At 41.6% G+C, this 20851-nt stretch overlaps 1 protein-coding gene across 1 annotated transcript in view; it reads right to left on the bottom strand.

Annotated features, from left to right (window-relative positions):
* The window catches only part of WWOX (WW domain containing oxidoreductase), a 286915-nt gene that overhangs the window by 257251 nt on the left and 8813 nt on the right, over window positions 1-20851 (bottom strand). Inside the window, exons 3-4 of the mRNA XM_021714218.1 lie at window positions 20161-20218; window positions 14822-15000 (exon numbers count right to left, since the gene is read on the bottom strand). Coding sequence (XP_021569893.1) covers window positions 14822-15000; window positions 20161-20218 — 237 coding nt within the window. The remainder of the gene's footprint in view (window positions 1-14821; window positions 15001-20160; window positions 20219-20851) is intronic.

The following is a 20851-nucleotide window of genomic DNA, read 5'->3' as shown; positions in this document are numbered from 1 at the left end:
CTGAGGCCACAGGTTCGAGACCAGCCTGGGCAACATAGCAAGACCTCATTTCTACAAAAAGTTAGTCAAGCAGGATGGTGCATGTCTATAGTTCCAACTACTTGGGAGGCTGAGGTGGAAGAATTGCCTGAGCCCAAAAGGTAGAGGCTGTGGTAAGCTGTGACTATGCCACCGCACACCAGCCTGGGTGACAGAGCAAAAGAAAAAAAAAAGCTAGAGTCCACTCAATTGTGCTATACTAAAAGAAGGGTTGGAACCATATAATGGAATACTATGCAGTCATTTAAGAGGAAGACTATTTAACAGCACAGAAAAATATGATCCATAGTTAAATAGAAAATCACAGAAGGGAAAAATTGTTCAGAATCATATATGTTAAATATATTAAATATTGAAGATATATTTCTAGCTGGTAAGAACTTAGGGGGGTTTTTTAATCTGCACTTGTTTTTATTTTTATTTACCTGAACTTTCTAAATTTTCCATATTTAATTACAATTTCTTAAAAAGAATTATTTATAGACACTGGAGTTAATCTAGCCTAACACCTGGCAGGTATATAGACTTAACCAAGGCTGGTTACCAAGCCCCCAGAAAACTTCCCCAGCAGCTGTTTTACAATCATAACACCAAGAGGGAATTCACTAAAGAAAGCATTAGCTTTCAGACCGGGCTCAGTGGTTCAGCCTGTAATTCCCACACTTTGGGAGGCCGAGGCAAGTGAATTGCCTGAGCCCGCGGGTTCAAGACCAGCCTGGGCAAGTTGGCGAGACCTCATTTCTACAATAAATCAAAAAAATTAGTGGGCCTGGCAACGTGTAGTTTCAGTTACTTGGAAGGCTGAGGTGGAAGGATCGCCGAAGCCCAGCAGGTCAACGCTGGGGTGGCCATTAGTGTGCCACTGCACTCCAGCCTGGGCGACAGAGTGAGACTCCAACACCCCCCCCCAAAAAAAAAGTGAAAAGGAAAGCCTTAGCTTTCAACTCGTGATCAACATCAGGTTCAGAAACCAAGTCCACTTTGGCCCTTTCTTAGAGATGCCATTCCCAGCACCACGCCTGAGTCTTCACAGATTTGTTGAGATAGGTTTGTTGACTCCAGAGTTGGAGCTAATAAACTGAATGAGCTGCTTGGTAAGAGCTCATCCAGGACTATGCACTATTATTCTTCCAAACAGGAAGGAGCCAAGTCCAGGTTGGGGGGCGTCCCAGGCATGGAGTCATTAGTCCTCTGCCCTAGTCCTGCTCAAGAGCTGTGTACTCTCGGGCAAGTTACCTCACTTCTCTGTGCTTTCATTTTGACACCATCCCAAGATAGCTGTAAGCAGTGTGATGAAAAATACATATGAACACATTATAAAATCTTCATGCATTTTAAATGACTTTCAACATAAGATAATACCATAATGATCAATGGGGACTAATCTGGAACAATTAAGTACATTTTAAAGGTAAAAGTGAGGCCGGGAGCCATGGCTCACACTTGTAATTCCAGTACTTTGGGAGGCTAAGATAACAGGATCATTTGAGCCCAGGAGTTTGAGACCAGCCTGGGAAACATAGTGAGACCCTGTCTCTACAAAAAAAATAAAAAATAAAAAAAAGGCCGGACGTGGTGGTTCAACCTGTAATCCCAGCACTTTGGGAGGCCGGGGTGAGAGGTTTGCCTAAGCCTGGGGTTTTGAGACCAGCCTGGGCAACTTGGTGCGACTTTGTCTCTACAGTGAATCACAAAAACCAGCTGGATGTGGTGGCATGTATCTGTAGTTCCAGCTACTTGGAAGGCTGAGGCAGAAGGATCACCTAAGCACAGTAGGATGAGGCTGTGTTGGCCATGAGTGTGCCACTGCAGTCCAGCCTGAACATCAAGAGTGAGACTTTAACTCAAAAAAAAAAAAAAATGCTGGGCATGGTAGCACATGCCTGTAGTCCCAGCTACTCAGGAGGCTGAGGTGGGAGGATCGTCTGAGCCCAGGAGGTCAAGTCTGTGGTGAGCCATAATTGTGCCACTACACTCCAATCTGGGCAACAAGGTGAGACTCTGATCCCCCAAAAAAAGGTAAAAATGAAAAACATTTTGTTCATTGTAACTTCAATTTCCACACAAGAATTTTGATCTTGACTTTGCTCCTCTTTATATGAGATAATTTGTTTATACAAAAGGTTTAGTTCCATTCACCTTGCCAGTCACCATCCCCCCATCCCCAGGTAGAAACAGTTAACACAATGGAGTATGCATCTCCTCCCTGCCCCCCCCACACACACACTCACACACTCATTCATATACACCATCTGAGATCTCTTAGAGTCTAGTGAGGAAAGCTTGATTTGCGTTTAGAGACAGCACTATCTGAAATATGGCTTCGAACATGAAGGATCCAAAAGCAAACCACCAAGTGGCACATCCTGGCATACAGGTCACTCAGAGACCTAAAACAACTGGACATAAACCACGTAACACAACTCAGCACTCCCGAGGTTCCCCAAATCAAGACTGGCACTTCATGAAATGGACTGTTATTTCTTAAGCCAAAGCCAAAGTGCAAATCAAGACTGGCACATCATGAAATGGACTGTTATTTCTTAAGCCAAAGGGAGATAATAAATTTAGGCAAGACACTCAAGCAATTGGGGTTTGCTATTTGATCCATTTACCAATGCCTTAAAAGATCTCTGCGAGGAGGCCCTCCTGTCGGCCCAGACGTCACTTAGAAAAAGGTTGCAATTCATGTGAACACTGCCTCGCACACGCTGCAAAAGTGCGGGAAAAGCCGTGTCATACCAAAAAGTGACGGGCAAGGGGCCTTCACTGTCAGCACCTCATTTATCATAAAATCTGTAATAATTCCCAGAACAGCCATCTAGTTTTAACAATTTATTTGATAAGCAATGAACACATTTGTATACAAATGACCAAAACATCTTTACTCTGGTGAAATAGTGTTGCAGTGTAACAAATATATTCACAATGTTTTCAGGCTCTTACATTTTCAAAAGAGAAAAAGTTGCTGAGAAAGAGAATAATATAAATAAAAGTATATAATATAGTGTATTCATTTTTGTCCCCATTTAAAATTTGAAAATAAGCAGTTCTGTAAAGCCAAAGTGTATTCTTTTCTGGGCCAAATTTCTGTTTGACAGCTGAAGGATGCGATTAATGGGCTGCCTCAAACTCTATGCCAAAGTAAAAATGCCCCGCCTTAAGACTCTGCATGAACAGAGCACTGGCTATCTGCTTCCCATTAAGTATCTGGTTTAATATGGCCTCTCTTCTTTAAGAAACATATACATGTACTGAGACCAAAAAGACACATTTCTTCCAGTACAAGAACGTATTGTTAATAAATAACCATTGCTTCTTGGTATTTTGGCTAAGAGTAAAGAGAGAGAGAGAGAAAGAAAGAAAGAGAGAGAGAGAGAAAGAGAGAAAGAAAGAAAGAAAGAAAGAAAGAAAGAAAGAAAGAAAGAAAAAAAGAAAATGAAAAATAAACCACCTAATTACAATAAATTATATAATACTGGGTAAAGTTGGTGGCAGGGGTAAGGGAGAATATATTCTTAGGAAAAAAGGCATTCTAAATGTACCCTAAACAGAGGCATGAATATTTAAATATTACAATTTCCATTTAGAAAAAAAAAAAACCGCATTATTGATAGGCCAGCACACTCAAAACCAATAATGTCATGAAAACACATGCCCTGTGTAATTGGCAGAGCAAGCTGCTCCCTGAATACAATGGGCCTTTTTATTAAATGGATCTCTTCATCCCTGGCATTTTATACAAACAAAACAAAAAAGAGAGCAAAAGAAATAAATATGACACTAGTTGCAGTCTTCAGTTTGAACTCTATCACTGGAGAATCACAAGACCTAAAAGATATGTTAGAAAAGTAAGATACATTATTTAACAAAAATGAAAGCAAGACTGGCTAAGAGGCAGAAAACTATATTGGGATGCTACCGCTTTTGTTTAATTATATGAAAGGGCAACAGAGCCCTCTAGTGGAGGAAAAATAAAAATGTATGAAGACATTTCTGCTTTTAGGTTAATGGACAGAAAATATATAGAATTTTTTTCCATTACAACTCTTACTACATCACTGTCTTAACTAAAAGGAAATGATCAAATTATTTAAACTGGGTTTTAAGTAAAACAATTTCCAAAAGACACTACAAAGCTTCAACTAGAATATAAATTATATTTTCAAATATTTTTTAAAATTGAGTTTGAACCATTTTGTCATCGAGCAATAGCTTGTGTGGCCCTCATGTTATGCTGTCACTATAAAGAGTAAAGTAAAATCCAAACCTGCCAGGCGCAGTGGCTCACGCCTATAATCCCAGCACTTTGGGAGGCAGAGGCGAAAGGATTATCTGAGTCCATGGGTTCCAGACCAGCCTTGGCAAAATGGTGAGACCTTGTCTCCACAATAAATCAAAAAATTAAGGCTGGGCGCAATGGCTCACACCTATAATCCCAGTACTTTGGGAGGCTCAGGTGAGAGGATTGCTTGAGCCCATGGGTTCAAGACCACCCTGGGCAACTTGGTGAGACCCTATTTCTACAATAAATCAAAAAATTAGCAAGGAGTAGTGGCGCATGCCTGAAGTTCCAGCTACTTGGAAGGCTGAGGTGGAAGGATTGCCTGAGCCCAGCAGGTCGAGGCTGTGGTGACCATGAGCATGCAACTGCACTCCAGCCTAGGGGACAGAGTTAGACTCTGACTCAAAAAAAAAAAAATCCAAACCTACATACAAGCATGAAATGCAACTAATGACCTCATGTGACAAAAAAGTGTTGTGATCTAGTCAGGTATACACACACACAGTTGCCCCTTACTCTCAGGGATGCGTTCCAAGACTCCCAGCGGATGCCTGAAAACAAGGACAGTACCAAACACTACATGTACTATATGTTCTCCTATATATACATAGTTATGATAAAGTTTAATGTATAAATTAGGCACAGTAAGAGATTAACAACAATTATAAACTAGAAAAAGCGGGCCAAGGTACTGCAATAAGAGTTATGCTAACCTGGTCTCTGTCTCTCTCTCAAAATACTGTAATATTTTTGGATAGCAGTTGACCTCAGGTAACTGAAATCTCAGAAAGTAACACCATGGATAAGTGGGGACTACAGTAGGCCTGGTGTGGTGGCTCATGCCTGTAATCTAGCACTCTAGGAAGCCAAGGTGGATGGATTGCTTGAGCCTGGGAATTTGAGTTCAACTTGGGCAACGTAGCAAGATCTCATTTCGACAAAAACAAAATAAAAATTTAAAAATGGACCGGGTACAGTGGCTCACGCCTATAACTTTGGGAGGCCAAGGTAAGAGGATCGCCTGAGCCCATGGGTTCGACACCAACCTGGGCATCGTGGGGAGACCTTATCTCTACAATAAATCAAGAAAAATTAGCCAGGCACAGCAGTTTGAGCCTGTAGTTCCAGCTACTTAGAAGGCTGAAGAGGAAGGATCACCTGAGCCCAGAAGGTAGAGGCTACAGTGGCCGTGAGCATGCCACTGCCCTCCAGCCAGGGTGACACAGTAAGACACCAACTCAAGAAAAATAAAAAGTCAAAAAATGTAGTCAGGTGTGGTGGCCCCTGTAATCCCAGTTACTTGGGAGGCTGAGGCAGAAGGATCACCTTAGCCCAGGAGGTTGAGACTGCAGTAAACCATGAGCGTGCCACTGCACTCCAGCCTGGGTGACAGAGTGAGACCCCAACTCCAAAAATAAAACAGAAGGGACTACTTTACACCTGATTATAAACTTATTTTTTTAATATATATGTACATCCACATGCATATACCTACTATACATATTTTATACAAGATTACTAAATTATGAGGCTTGCTAGAATACTTTAGTCGTTTCCTTTAGATATTTACTTCTCAAATGCTTTGATCATGTGATTTCCATGTATGTTCAATGTCTAAGAATATTTCAAAGTAAAATGGCTGTCATAAGGTACTACTTCTTTTTATATAATATCATTCAAGGACCTTTTCTAATATTTTCAAAAATCTTCATAGTTTCTTAGAACAAAATAACTTCAAAATCATTTTACTTATATGGGTACAGTTTTGCAGAATAGTTGTCACAAATGTTTTTAACTTAAAATGGGAGGCCGGGTGCAAAGGTTCGCGCCTGTAATCCCAGCACTTTGGGAGGCAGAGGTGAGAGGACTGCCTGAGCTCATGGGTTTGAGACCCACCTGGGCAACATGGTGAGGCCTCATTTCTACAATAAATCAAAAAGTTAGCTGGGAGTGGTGGCATGCGCCTGTAGTTCTAGCTACTTGGAAGGATCGTCTGAGCCCAGCAGGTTGAGGCTGCGGTAGCCATGAGCGTGCCACTGCACTCCAACCTGGGCAACAGAGTAAGACTTCAACTCAGGAAAAAAAAATTTTTTAATGGGAGTTTAATTCCCAAAAGGTTATTTAGATTGTTTCAGATTTTTTCCTTTATTTAATGAGCACCAGGTTCTCAAAAAGATAAATGCCAAGACTCCACTAGTTTAAGTCTTGTGAACCAGCAGAAAGGAAACTAATCAGGCATTTCAAGATCCCAAGAGTAATGATTTCATATAATTATGTTTTACCCAAGAAAATGACTAAATATAAGTTTGCTATGGCCTCAGATTTATGGGATTTTTTTGGAAATAAGTGGAAAAAAAAATCAGTGGCTTACCTTAGGCTTAAAGGCAGAATTTAGCAACAGGTATGGAAAACAAAGAACCGAAGCTATAAAGGAAACTAGTATAGTCCATACTAGGGAAGTGTGGACTTAAAATCTTAAGTACCAATACCCTTCTCTACATGAAGAAAAAGTAATTTTTGTGTATTACTGTAGAACTGGTAGTATTTACACTAGATATGAATTCATCATGGTGATGATTTGTAAGATAAAAGAATATTGGCAACTACAGTTCACACAGTAATTTCTGCACATGATTTAGGAACAAGATCCCAAGTTTTTAAAAGTGGGCTCTCTAAGCTAAGACAACCAATTTCAACATTATACTATAATAACATTTTGTAATTCCCTGCATGAAAATCTGATACTTTCATGTTGTTTCAAGGAAAACAAATTTTGAGGTGACTGATAACTTGAGCACATAGCTTTTATACCTCAAAATATATAAATTTTGAATTGTAAGCACATGGATCCATATAATAAACCTAAGCGAGGTGATTTTGCACATAAATATGAATAAAAAATTAAAGTGTGAGTTCTAAAATGCATTTCACTGGTACATGTCAACTTCCAGCTTGTATTTGTTTGGGGGAATATAACTGTATTGTCTTTATTAATGGGTTATCTGGCTAAAATATCTAAACCAAGTCAGGCTATTTTACTTTATTTTATTCTATTTGACTGATTGATTGATTGATTAGGAGTCTCACTCTGTCACCCAGGCTGGAGGGCAGTGGCATACTCCCAGCCACCGCAGCCTCAACCTGCTGGGCTCAGGCAATCCTTCCACCTCAGCCTTCCAAACAGCTGGAACTACAGGCATGGGCCATCATACCTGGCTAATTTTTTGATTTACTGTAGAGATGAGGTCTCGCCATCTTGCCCAGGTTGGTCTTGAACCCATGGACTCAGGCAATCCTCTCGTCTCTGCCTCCCAAAGTGCTGGGATTACAGGCATGAGCCACTGCGCCTGGCTGGCCAGGTTATTGTAGATTTAAAATCATAACATTTCAGTAGTCCAGTGTTATAAAGGTTCAAAAGGTGAAAGAAATGTTTCATCCCAACCAAATTCTGAAAGAAACTTTTTTTTTTTTTGAGTCAGAGTCTCACTCTGTCACCTAGGCCGGAGTGCAGTGGCATGCTCACGGCCACCTCAGCCTTGACCTGTTGAACTCAGGCGATCCTTCCACCTCAGCCTTCCAAGTAGCTGGAACTACAGGCATGCACCATCACACCTGGCTCATTTTTCTTCATTTATTGTAGAGATTAGGTCTCGCCAAGTTGCCCAGGCTGGTCTCAAACATGTGGGCTAGGGCAATTCTCTCACCTTGTCCTCTCAAGGTGCTGGGATTATAGGCATGAGCTACAGCACCCAGCCTTGAAAGAAATTTAAAAATCAAATGTTAGGTTGGGCATAGTGGTTCACACCTATAATCCCAGCAATTTGGGAGGCCAAAGCAAGAGAATTGCTTGAGCCCAGGAGATAGAGATCAGGCTAGGCAACACAGTGAGACCTCAGTCTCTACACAGAATTAAAAAACGAGCTGAGCATAGTGGGGCACACCTGTAGTCCCAGCTACTCAGGAGGCTGAGGCAGAAGGATTGCCTAAACCTAGGAGGTTCAGGCTGCGGTAAACTGAGATCATGCCACTGTACTTCAGCCTGGGCAACAAAATAAAACCCTGACTCAAATAATTAATTAACTAATTGACTGACTGACTACTAACTAACTAAATAAATAAAAACAAATCTAAGCCATGACTGAAAGTTAAGAAGAAAGTTTTCAGCTGGGCACAATGGCTCACACATGTAATCTTAGCACTTTAGGAGGCAGAGGCAAGAGGACTGCCTGAGTCCAGGGGTTCAAGACCAGCCTGGGCAACTTGGCAAGACCTTGTTCTCTATAATAAATAAAAAACTTAGCTGGGCATGGTGACACACGCTTGTGGTTCCAGTTACTTGAAAAGTTGAGATGGAAGTATTGCCTGAGCCCAGCAAGTCGAGGCTGCAGTGGCCGTGAACATACCACTGCACTCCAACCTGGGAGATGGAGTGAGACTCCAACTCAAAAAAAAAAAAGCCGGGCTCGGTGGCTCAGCCTGTAATCCCGCACCTTTGGGAGGCTGAGGTGAGTGGATTACCTGAGCCCGCGGGTTCAAGACCCACCTGGGCAACTTGGCAAGACCTCATCTCTACAATAAATCAAAAATTAGCCGGGCGTGGTAGCGCGCGCCTGTAGTTCCAGCTACTTGGAAGGCTGAGGCGGAAGGATCACCGGAGCCCAGCAGGTCGAGGCTGCGGTGGCCGGGAGCAGCCACTGCACTCCAGTCTGGGCGACAGAGTGAGACTCCAACTCAAAAAAAAAAAGAAAGTTTTATCATCATTACCACTGAACATAAGACTGAAAATACCTAATTTACTCATACCTGTTAATAGGTTTTTAATGGATGTTTGACAAAACCCTGGATGTCACTCCTTAAATATGATAATAAATCTGTCTGCTCATGGCAACAATCTGCATGAGTTCCAACACTTGTCCTGCTAACAAGAGACAATGAACAGAGTAGGTGGCCCACATTTAGGCATTCAATTAACTCCTCATTAGAAGGATCCTGCTTTTGTCAGCCTTCAGATTCAAGGGGACAGCATTTTATACTATTTATATGCATAGCCAAATTAGGTCAAATAACAGGTTTGAGCCTACAAAAGAAGTCATGGGACTTCCTATGGTGACAAATTCCCTAGCCTAAAAAGTTCCCTCTCCTGAGACTGGCCAGTAGCATATGCATGTCATGATCACCATGTTGAAGCCATTGCCATTTGTTTTGACCAAATCAGAGCCATCAGGGGGCTAACTCCGGAGAGAGTTGTAAAACACCTGGCCCTTCCTGCTCAGTCTATGTTGAACTCAAACAGAAACGAATTCCTCCCTTGTCTCTACAGGTTAGCATTCGGGGCTGCGGGGTTCCGGGTCTCTTGATCTGCTAGCGGAAGCTTTGGGTGGAGAGATGACATCCCCCTGGATACTGAGATGCTGATCTCCACAGAGAGAAGTCCACAAGCTACAGCTTTCAATCTACAAAGTTCTTCGGGTTCAGAAAGCTGGTTAAACAAAGGTCAAGGAGAGAAAAGTGTTAGTTTCTGAGGAGGCAACATCCTAATCCTTGAAGCTCCCTACCAAAAAAAAAAAAAGGAAACAGAGTTGAGTCGAGGGTTGCAGGATATTGTGGAGGAACAGTTACAAACCACAATCTTCCTTTGGCTGGGGCATCCAAATTTATCTAAATTTCATCTAGATTGTGGCTAATTTAGAAAATGTTGGGGGAAACTTATTTTGAAAGGGACTAGATCATCTAATGCAAGAATCAGCAAACTTTTTCTGGAAAGGACCAGATAGTAAATATTTTAGGCTTTGCCAGCCATATGGTCTCTGCTGTAATTACTCAACTCTGCTGATAACATGCAAATAAATAGCTGTGTAATTTTGCAATAACTGGATAAAAACATACAGTAGTTCCCTCTTATAGGACAATATGGGAATAAATGGGTGTGGCTGTGTTCCAATAAAATTTTACTTACAATATCAGACAGCAGTTCAGATGTCACCCAGGGGCCAGGGTTTGCCCATCCCCCATCTAGGCAACCGAATCCAGGCAACAGTGGAGATACCTGCCTTAAAACCCTAACTGTAAAAACAGGGAATTCAGGAGCCCATGATGTTTTATTCTGACTTTTCCTCCGAATCTTACTTTTGTCATGCAGAATCAACCTGATTTTGTCAAAATTCAAAATCTAGCTCCATGTCACTTCCAGCTGAGGGGAAGAGATGATGACAAGATAGAATCTGCTTAGAGGCCACTTCAAAGGCAGCAGGGGCCTAGTGCAACCTTGAAGTCTGTCAAGGAAGAAATGTCCCTTTCCACATCAGAAAAATTCTCACCAACTACAATTCCAACAGAGCACTGCCTTGTGGGGAATTTTTTTTAAATTACTGGAAATATCAGATTTGTAATCAGCCTTTGTAAGGCAAATTAGGTATCTATGTTTTTATTGTGAAGTCACTACTTTCAAAATAAATACTGTTGGCCAGGTGCAGTGGCTCATGCCTGTATTCCCAGCACTTTGGGAGGCCAAAGTGAGAGAACTGCTTGAGCCAGGAGTTCAAAACAAGCCTAGACAACATAGCGAGACCCTGTCTCTACAAAAAAAAAAAAAAATTAGCCAGGCATAGTGGCATGTGCCTGCTGTCTCAGCTACTCAGGAGGCTGAGGCAGAAGGATCACCTGAGTCCAGGAGGTGAGCTGTGTTCGTGCCACCACACTCCAGCCTGGGCAACAGAGTGAGACTCTGACTCAAAAAGAAAACAAAACAACAAAATCAAAATAAATACTGCTGTGTTTTGTTCCAACCCACTCTGCTTAAATGAGAACAGACATTCACAAGATTAAAGATTCAACATAGAAAATGGGCTCCCTTGAGTGACCAAAGAAAAGAGAACACCAACACCATCAAAGCTTTGACAGGAGATGATTCTTGAATGCTCCAGAAGTCCTGGAAGTAAAGGCGACCAATTCACTCATTCTGCATTCAGCTATTTCATTTGAAATGGGCAGAACTAAAGTAGCGATAGCAATTTATAAATTGGCATGTTTCATAGCTCAGTAGCAGGAAGGACTTTATCTAGAAGCCACAGCCTACTTGGGTAAGGACACTTTCTAAGGCAGCCATGCAGGACACAAAAGCTAACTTAGCAAAACCATGTGCCTATCTTCAGTCACTTCCTTTCTTTAAGCCTGATACCACTGCTGCAGAGTGAAAGTGATTTGTGAGTGTATGATTGCCTGGAATTTGCAGTACGATATGATTTCAAAAATTCAGAATAAAAATCTTCAGCACTCACCTAGACTTGCACTTCCCAAGAGTGGAGGGGAGTAGGGGAGGGGCAGCGTGAAAGACAATTTCTGAGGGAAGGTGAGAACTGGGGACAGAGCTGTGAATGCTTGAATAGGAAAGGCTCCCTGAGACTTTCCATGACATCTGTGCCGACTTGAGCGCTACAACTTGCCACAACATCCAACCGGACCACAGACACTCCTGCAGTGTCTGCAAAATGAATGATGGCCATCAGAAAGGAAGAGCCTTAGGGGGAAGCTGGTGCTCAGAAGAGGCACAAAGAGTTTTCGGCTTCACTCCAAGAGATGTGAGGGCCATTCTGATCAACCACAAATTTAGTCTCAATGCTTCAGTGTCTCCTTCTCTCCTTCCATCATGATTAAATATCCAACTAGACATAGCCCTTTTAATATTCTGAACCAACACTATTAGTCCTAAATTACAATGTCATAGGCCTGGTGTTCCATGTCTTTGAAAAAGCATTAGCCATATTCAAAGGTCTGCTATCAAATGTCAGACAGAGAAGTCTGAATGCTTAACACAGAAAATAATCAGTTGTCACATATCTTACTAATTAAGGAAAAACCAAGCCTGGCAGAGTGGCTCATGCCTGTAATTCTGTACTTAGGGAGGCTGAGGTGAGAGGATCACTTGAGGCCACAAGTTCAAGACCAGCATAGTGAGATGATATCGCTACAAAAAATAAAAAGTTAGCCAGGCATGGTGGTACATACCTGCAGTACACAGGAGGCCAAGGCAGGAGAAGAGCTTTAAGCAGAGGAGTTTGAGGCTGCAGTGAGCTATGAGCTATGATCATGCCACTGCACTTCAGCCGGGGTGACAGAATAAGACTTTTTTATCTCTTTAAAATTTTTTTTTCCTTTTTTTGAGTCAGGGTCTCACTCTGTCACCTAGGCTGGAGTGCAGTGGCATGCTCATGCCCACCACAGCCTAGACCTGCTGGACTCAGGAGATCCTTCTGCCTCAGCCTTCCAAGTAGCTGGAATTACATGCTACCACGCCCGGCTTATTTTGGACTTATTGTAGAGATGAGGTCTCGCCAAGTTGCCCAGGCTGGTCTCAAGACCCTGAGCTCAGGCAATCCTCTCACCTCGGCCTCCCAAAGTACTGAGATTACAGGCTTGAACCACCGTGTCTGGCCAATAAATAAATAAATGAGTAACAATAAATTTTAAAAAGCAGTCCAGATAGAAGATTAGGAGAATAAGATCTTTTAGTTTAGTTAATTTGCTGGTTAACTGAATTTTTTTTTTAGTTGGAGTCTCACTCTGTCACCCAGGCTGGAGTGTAGTGGCACACTCATGGCCACCCTAGCATCGACCTGCTGGGCTCTGATGATCCTTCTGCCTCAGCCTTCCAAGTAGCTGGAACTACAGGTGTGCGTTACCATGACTGGCTAATTATTTATTTATTGTAGAGATGATCTCACCAAGTTGCCCAGGCTGGTCTTGAACCCATGGGCTCAAGCAATCCACCCACCTCGGCCTCCCAAAGTGCTGGGATTACAGGCTAAGCCACCAAGCCCGGACTAACTAAATATTAAATTAAAAAATATTTTTTGCCGGACACACTGGCTCATGCCTATAATCCCAGCCACTTTGAAAGGTCAAGGTGAACGAATTGCCTGAGCCCACAGGTTTGAGACCAGCCTGCACAACTTGGCAAGACCTCATCTCGACAAAAAAAAAAAAAAAAATTAACCAGGTATTGTGGCATGTGCCTATAGTTCCAGCTACTTGGAAGGCTGAGGCGGAAGGATCACCTGAGCCCAGCAGGTAGAGGGTGCGGTGGCCGTGAGCATGCCACTGCACTATAGCCTGAGCAACAGAATAAGACTCCAACTCAAAAAATATTTTTTTTTCTTAAGTCCTTAAATTCTTATTTTTTTCTTAATTATTCTACAACTGCAGTGGTCTACATGCTCACCATAACAATAGTCAATACAATCAGCACAATATATAGCTTCTTGGAATAAGCATCTAGCCATTATTTTTACTATCACGTCATTAGTTTTGACATCAATGATTACACCAATGCAGAAATTCAGACAATTGGATTGAACATAGTCTAAGCCCAGGATAAGGTGCAAAGAGCTGATTTTAAATAAACTCCTTTCCAGTAAAAACATAAAAAAATAAAAAAATTTCCATTTGTTTCTGTTTCTTTACCTTAATAACAGGCAAGTAGAGTCAAAAATCTTGCTCTTAGATGGTATTTCAGACCCTGTACTACACAAAAATTAATCCGTTACCAATGTATTTTTATCTCCTATGCTTGCTTTGATGATGCTAGAGAATATTTCCGGAGGCTCAAGAAGTCATTCAAAATTAAGAAAGAGAGAAAGTAGAGGTGATAAAAGCTTATAAGAGAGGAGGCCAAACTAGAGAGCCTTGTGGGGGCTGAGGGGGATCAAGGGGACAGAGAGAGCCTGACAGAAGACAGCCAAACACCATTCAGTTGTTTCTATCTGTAAATAAATCTAAAGGTGCATATTCTTACTCAAAGCAGTTGATTCTTACTGGTTCAGATATTGATGTAAATGGACCAAAGCAAAATAATAATAAAATCATATGAAGAGTTATGGCTTAAGCACCTTTGCTCCTGTCTCTTTAACAGTCCATAAAACTGAAGAAAGGACACCCTCTGGAGCCATCTACCTCATGATGGTCACTGTGGTTACACACTGGCAATTAAGAGGGTTAATTTAGAGGTTAAGACAGGAACTAATTCTCCAATTTTATAAAGAAATAAGATCCTGTTCCCAAAAGAAAATGATATGCTCAGTGACCAATTGAAACCTGCAGTATCCTTTGTTCCAAGTCATAATACCTTGTTGTTCCCCATATTCTATTACCAATCAATTTTGGTTTGAATAACCCAGGTAATTGGAATATGTCCGTAAACCACACAGACCAGGTCAAAAGCTCTTTGACGGAGGCTGTTGTCTCTTATCCCTGAATACCAAAATAGCCATAATCTTTTGCTGAGTGTTCAGCTTTCAGAGACTTCAAGTTCAGCCCTTGCATAGCCTTCCACAGTAACACTGGGATTTAAAAACAGGTCATGATTTTAATGAAACGATAGCTAAAAAGGCTAAAATTCATTTTTAAATTAGGGAAACACTATGCAAAACTCCATTATAGTCAGATTTAAGTGCATTTTATTATACTAGTCACAATAAATAAATAAATAAGTTAACAGCCTACCTATTCCTGAATTAGCTCCAGTAACCACAACCACTTTGCCAGTGAAATCCCGGCCCTGGAGAATTTCCATGGCGGTAGTGCTGCCATCATATCTCTGTCGGGTGGTTGGCTTTGTTGGATTATCATCCACAGTAAATGCCAGTCTTGGGTCCAAGTAGGTAGTTCTTTTATTTATATGGCTGCACAAAAAAGAGAAAGCAATGAATATGCATTTACAAATTAAAGACAGCTTTGGGCCTGGTGCAGTGGCTCCCACCTATAATCCCAGCACTTCGGGAGGTTGAGGTGGAAGGATCACTTGAGCCCAGGACTTTGAGACCAGCCTGGGCAACATAGTGAGAACATGTCTCTACAGACAATCAAAAACTTAGCTGGGCATAGTGGTGCTTGCCTGTAGTCCCAGCTACTCAGGAAGGAAAGGCAGGAGGATCCCCTGAGCCCAGCAGGTCGAGGCTGTGGTGGCCATGATCATGCCACTGCACTCCAACCTGGGTGACAGAGTGAGAGACCCTGGCTCACAAGGAAAAAAAATATATATATATAAGACAATTTTACAGAGGCAAATCCCATTTTTCATGTACTAAAAGGCCTATTCTTAAACCTGAAAATAACTGGGGACCATATAATCTATCTTCTGGCCTCCAGAAGGATTATATTCCTGCCTGGAGAGGTGGTCATGGAATCTTTTCCTTCAGAATTGGCTGTAACACATACTGTAACAAACAACTTGGGACTGGTATCCTTAGATCTCAAAAAACGCTTCTTCAGAAGGCTTTGAGTTTTTATTTAATTCATGTAAATGTGGTTATAAAATCTGTCTGTCACCGTATTCAGTAGATTTCCATTAAATCCCTTAGCCCTGTGCAAGGGCCTAAAGACAGGTGGGAAAGTAGAAAACTCAAAAAGATAAAGCCAAATTGTAAATATGCAACTGGCCAACTAATCCAATTCCAGTGATTTTAAGACTGTACTCATACCTCCTATAAGCACTCTAATTTTGATTTGGAGTTTACCTAAATCTTGCGGAAACAATATTAAAATACATCCATTCACATGTGAATGAAAAGGCTATTTCTTGAAGTAAAATTTATCTTTTACATTTTAAATGATTCTTGGAATTTAAGATTTTAAAACCTAAAAAAACCTTAAAAATTATTAGGAGCCCTCCAGAAATAGATGAGAGTTCATCATTTAAAATGTATGCATAATATGCACGGGTAAAATTACATAGCTTAAAATCTATACTCAGCTGGGTGTAGTAGCTCACGCCTGTAATCCCAGCACTTTGGGAGGCACACGTAAGAGGACTGCCTGAGCCAATAGGTTCGAGACCAGCTGGGCAACATGGCGAGACCTCATCTCTACAAAAAATCAAAACATTAGCTATGCATGGTGGTGTGCGCCTGTAGTTCCAGCTACCTGGAAGGCCAAGGTAGAAGAATCACCTGAGTCAGGCAGGTCGAGGCTGCAGTGACCGTGAGCATGCCACTGCACTCCAGCCTGGGCGACAGAGTAAGACTCAAACTCAAAAAAAAAAGAAAATCCGCACTCATCACCCTATAAGAAAACTAAGACCAACTGGGTTCGGTGGTTCAGCCTGTAATCCCAGCACTTTGGGAAACTGAGATGAGTGGATTGTCTGAGCCTGCAGGTTTGAGGCCAACCCAGGCAACTTGGCAAGACCTCTCTACAACAAATCAAAAAAAAACCTAAGACCTAGCTGGGTGCAGTGGCTCATGCCTGTAATCCCAGCACTTTGGGAGGCAAAGGCAAGAGGATTGCCTGAGACCACGGGTTGAAGACCAGCCTGGGCAACATGGAGAGACCTCATCTCTACAATAAATAAAGAAAACTAGCCAGGTGTGGTGGTACACACCTGTAGTTCCAGCTACTTGGAAGGCTGAGGTGGAAGGATCTCCTGAGCCCAGCAGGTTGAGGCTGTGGTGGCTGTGAGTGTGTCTGCACTCCAACCTGGGCGACAGAGTAAGACTCCAACTCAAAAAATGAAATAAAATAAAAAACTAAGACCCAAGAGTAATCCAACCTTTAATTATAACCATTGCCTATCAGATAAGCACTGTGGCCCTAATGTTAAACATGGACCACAGAGCAATCCTGTGCTGGACTGGCACACTGGCTTAAAAGAGCCAAGTGTGTCTCTTTCTCCCCAATTCCTCAGTGACTTCACCTTGGTAGCCTGAAATCAGCTAAGGTAAAAGTACTTATACCATAGAAACAAACCTGGGTTTTTTTTCTCCAAAGAGCTGGTGTTAAACATCTACCAACATACCACATCAATAGGCTCAGAGAAGTGACAATTTTAGCCAAGGGAGCCAAGTTCTAGCTTGCCCCCAAAGCCCTTGCTTATTCCCCTAGATTAGACCAGCAGTTTGCCAAAACTGGCCCACCAACTGTTTTTGTAAAATTTTATTAGAACACAACAATGCCCATCATTTATATACTGTATATAGTTGCTTTGGCATTGCAATGGCAGAGTTGAATCATGGCAACAGAAACCATATGGCCCATAAAGCCTAAAACAAATTATCTGGTCCTTTACAGACAGAAGTCAAGAGCCCCTGCTCTGGAGTGGATGAGTGTACATCAGGATCCCTGGAGGACTTGTTGAAGTTCAGGCTGCCAGCCCCACCCCAGAGTGGCTGATTCAGTAGGTCCGGGGCGGGGAGTGGTAAGGGAGCAGGAGTGGAAGATGCCTGAGAACGATGCTAATGTTGGTCTAGCACCCACTCCTGGAAATCACTACTCTATGTTGATTAGGATTTATGCTCATTTTAGACAATCACTTTCTAAGCACGAATACGAAGACAACAACTGCACAGAATAAAACTGATTTGACTACACAAAAATTTAAGACAGTCTATAGTTGATTTTTTTTAAATCAACAAAATTAAAAGAAAAACTTGAAAAAAGCATTTGTAGCATATAACCGATGTGTTGATATCCTTAATTTGTTGAGGGAAAAAAACCTTTTCAAATCAGTGGGGGAAACCGTTAACAAACTAGTAGGCAACAACAAACGTACCACCCATCCAAATACAGTCTTGTCTTCCCAGAGCTGTCCTTGGTGGCTGAAAGACTCCTCTCAAGCAAGCCTTGGCCCATTTGCTCCCAATACTGGATATGGACCAAGAATTCACTTAGGTTTGCTCAGAAACCACTTACGCCTTTGAGTTTGTGACAGTAACTACATTATTTAATGAACTATTATGACATGAACTGATACAATGGAATGTGAAAATAAAATGTCACCTGAATTTGTGAAAATTTGGCTGGATGTTTTGGAGAGCCTCAAAGACAAGTAGCTTTAAAAAAAAAAAAAAAAAAAGCTTTGGTTCAATCAAACACAGTGAAAATGCTTAAAAAAAAAAAAAACCCACAGAATTCCAAGACGACGTAACATTCATGTTCTTTGAAAATGTGATGTGGCTGGGCGCAGTGGCTCAAGTCTGTAATTCTAGCACTTTGGGAGGCTGAGGCAAGAGAATTGCCTAAGCTCAGCTCAGGGGTTTGAGACCAGCCTGGGCAACTTGGTGAGACCTCGTCTCTACAATAAATCTTTTGATAATAAGCTGGGTGTGGTAGTGAGTGCCTATAGTTCCAACTACTTAGAAGGCCGAGGTAGAAGGATCACCTGAGCCCAGCAGGTCGAGGCTGCAGTGGCCATGAACATGCCGCTGCACTCCAGCCTGGCCAACAGAGTAAGACTCTAACTCAGAAAAAAAAAAGAAAATGTGATGTGTTTGCTCAACCTTAAATAAAGTCAAAGTAGAAACTGCAGATGCTACGTAACAGGTACACTTGGGGAAAACAATGCATCTGAGCAGCAGATTCACATCCAAAGATCAGGCATGGCCCAACCTCAAAAGCTTGGTGTACTTCAATCAAATGTTAAAAGGAAATATTGGCTGGGCGCAGTGGCTCATACCTATAATCCCAGCATTTTGGGAGGCCGAGGTGAGAGGATTGCCTGAGCCCATGGGTTCGAGATCAGCCTGGGCAACTTAGTGAGACCTCATCTCTACAATAAATCAGGAAAAATGAGCTGGGCGTGATGGCACATGCCTGTAGTTCCAACTACTTGGAAGGCTGAGAGGGAAGGATTGCCTGAGCCAAGTAGGTTGGGGCTGCAATGGCTGTGAGCGAGCCACTGCACTCCAGCCTGGGCAATAGAGTGAGACTCCGACTCAAAAAAAGAAAACATTTATGTTATATTCACAGCTGGATATGGTAGCATGTGCCTGTAGTCCCAGCTACTTTGGAGGTTGCAGCAGAAGGATCTCCTGACCCCAGCAGGTCAAGGCTGTGGTGGCTGTGAGCACGCCACTATACTCCAGCCTGGGTGACAGAGTGAGACTCCAACTCAAAAAAAAAAAAGAAAATATTTATGCTGCATTCAAGGCTGGGCGTGGTGGCTCATGCACTCCAGCCTGGGCAACAGAGTGAGACTCCGAATCAAAAATATATATATTTATGTTACATTCATAACTTTAAAAAAATTTCTGCTTAAATCAGCTTCTATTAACTAACCAATTTTAATCCCACGAAATATGGAAGTTTCTAATTTAAATGTTACAGCCATGAAACATTCATTTCTCTCCTAACCAGTGAATAAGAATGCAGACACTTGGAGTAGGTGCTGGACTCAAAGCCTAGCTCTACCACTTACTTGCTGTGGGATCCTTAACAAGTTACTCACCCACTGGCTCTGTGTCACTGGTAGTAAGCCAGGAATAACAACAGTACTATCTCTCAAGGCACTGTGGGGATCAATGAGCTAACACTACAGACACAAAGAAATTAGAATCAGGCCTGGCTCATGCTATATGCTGGACAGGTAGTTACCACTGCTGTTTGATAGTAGAATTCATCCCAGAGGCAGAATCAAGAGATAGAAAAGCTTTAGAGTTAAGGACACTCCAAACATTTATAATTATAGATTTCTAATCATAGGAATTGAACAACATCAGGCAATTTGATAAATTATAGTATATCTGTACAAAATAATAATCTAGAGTCATTAAATATCTTCTTTTTGAAAAATAGATAAGGATAGGAGAAAAGGCTCATAACATATTATATGGAAAAAGCAGATTACTAAACAGTTCACATAGTGCATTTTCTACTTTCTTACTAAGAAAGCATGGACGAGAAAACAGAAGAATAAATCCAAAAAGTGTTAAAAGTAGTTACTCCTTCTGATAAGCTCACAGGCATACACTACTTTGTATTTTTCTATTGTCAACATGTATAACTTTTATAATAAAAAATTCCTATTAAAAGGCAAAATGGTCAAGAGTAATTTCTACATAGACACTTACTCAACAAAAAACACTTGTCCATTCTCATCAGTTTCTTGTTCCCATCCATATGGCAAATCTGAAACACAAGAAACACTGACAGGTCTATGTGTTCTGGGGTGAAGTAAAGTCCCCTTCTGGACCCAAACAACACTTACTGCTTCAGCTGGCTTTGGTCACATGGTCTAATTGTGGTGGCTGCAGAAAGCCCATTACCCCACTGTACTCTACATCTCTTTAAAGCCTCTTGCTTTTGAGACAACCTATTCAATTTTGATCACTCTGTGAACACTGCTTCAATCAAAGTGAATTTTCCCTTGAATGAGCTCACAGAACATATCTAGATATAAGCAGGCATCCCACAACATCCACATGCTGACTTGTGATACCTCATGCGATGTTAAGAAGCAGTTCCATTTTTTTCCATGTGTACATGTCATCTCTTCAACTAGACCTTAAAACTTTTAAGGACAGGAACCTTCTTATACTTCTATTCCATCAATCATATACTTGCTCAGAAGGCCCTAGTAGTCATGGCAATCTTGATGGAATTCCATAAAATACTGATATATTTAATTCCATAAGATAAACCAAGAACAATTTTAGAAACAGTACAAACTATAGGAAAACAAAAGCTGTGATCAAAGGTCCCAATTATTTTGATACTTTTTTTTTTTTGAGTTGGAGTCTCACTCTGTCGCCCAGACTGGGA

The sequence above is a fragment of the Carlito syrichta genome, unplaced genomic scaffold (genome assembly GCF_000164805.1).
Source record: "Carlito syrichta isolate Samal-C Ts95f unplaced genomic scaffold, Tarsius_syrichta-2.0.1 Scaffold305386, whole genome shotgun sequence".
Lineage (NCBI taxonomy): Eukaryota > Metazoa > Chordata > Mammalia > Primates > Tarsiidae > Carlito > Carlito syrichta.
This window is presented reverse-complemented; position numbering and strand designations above follow the sequence as displayed.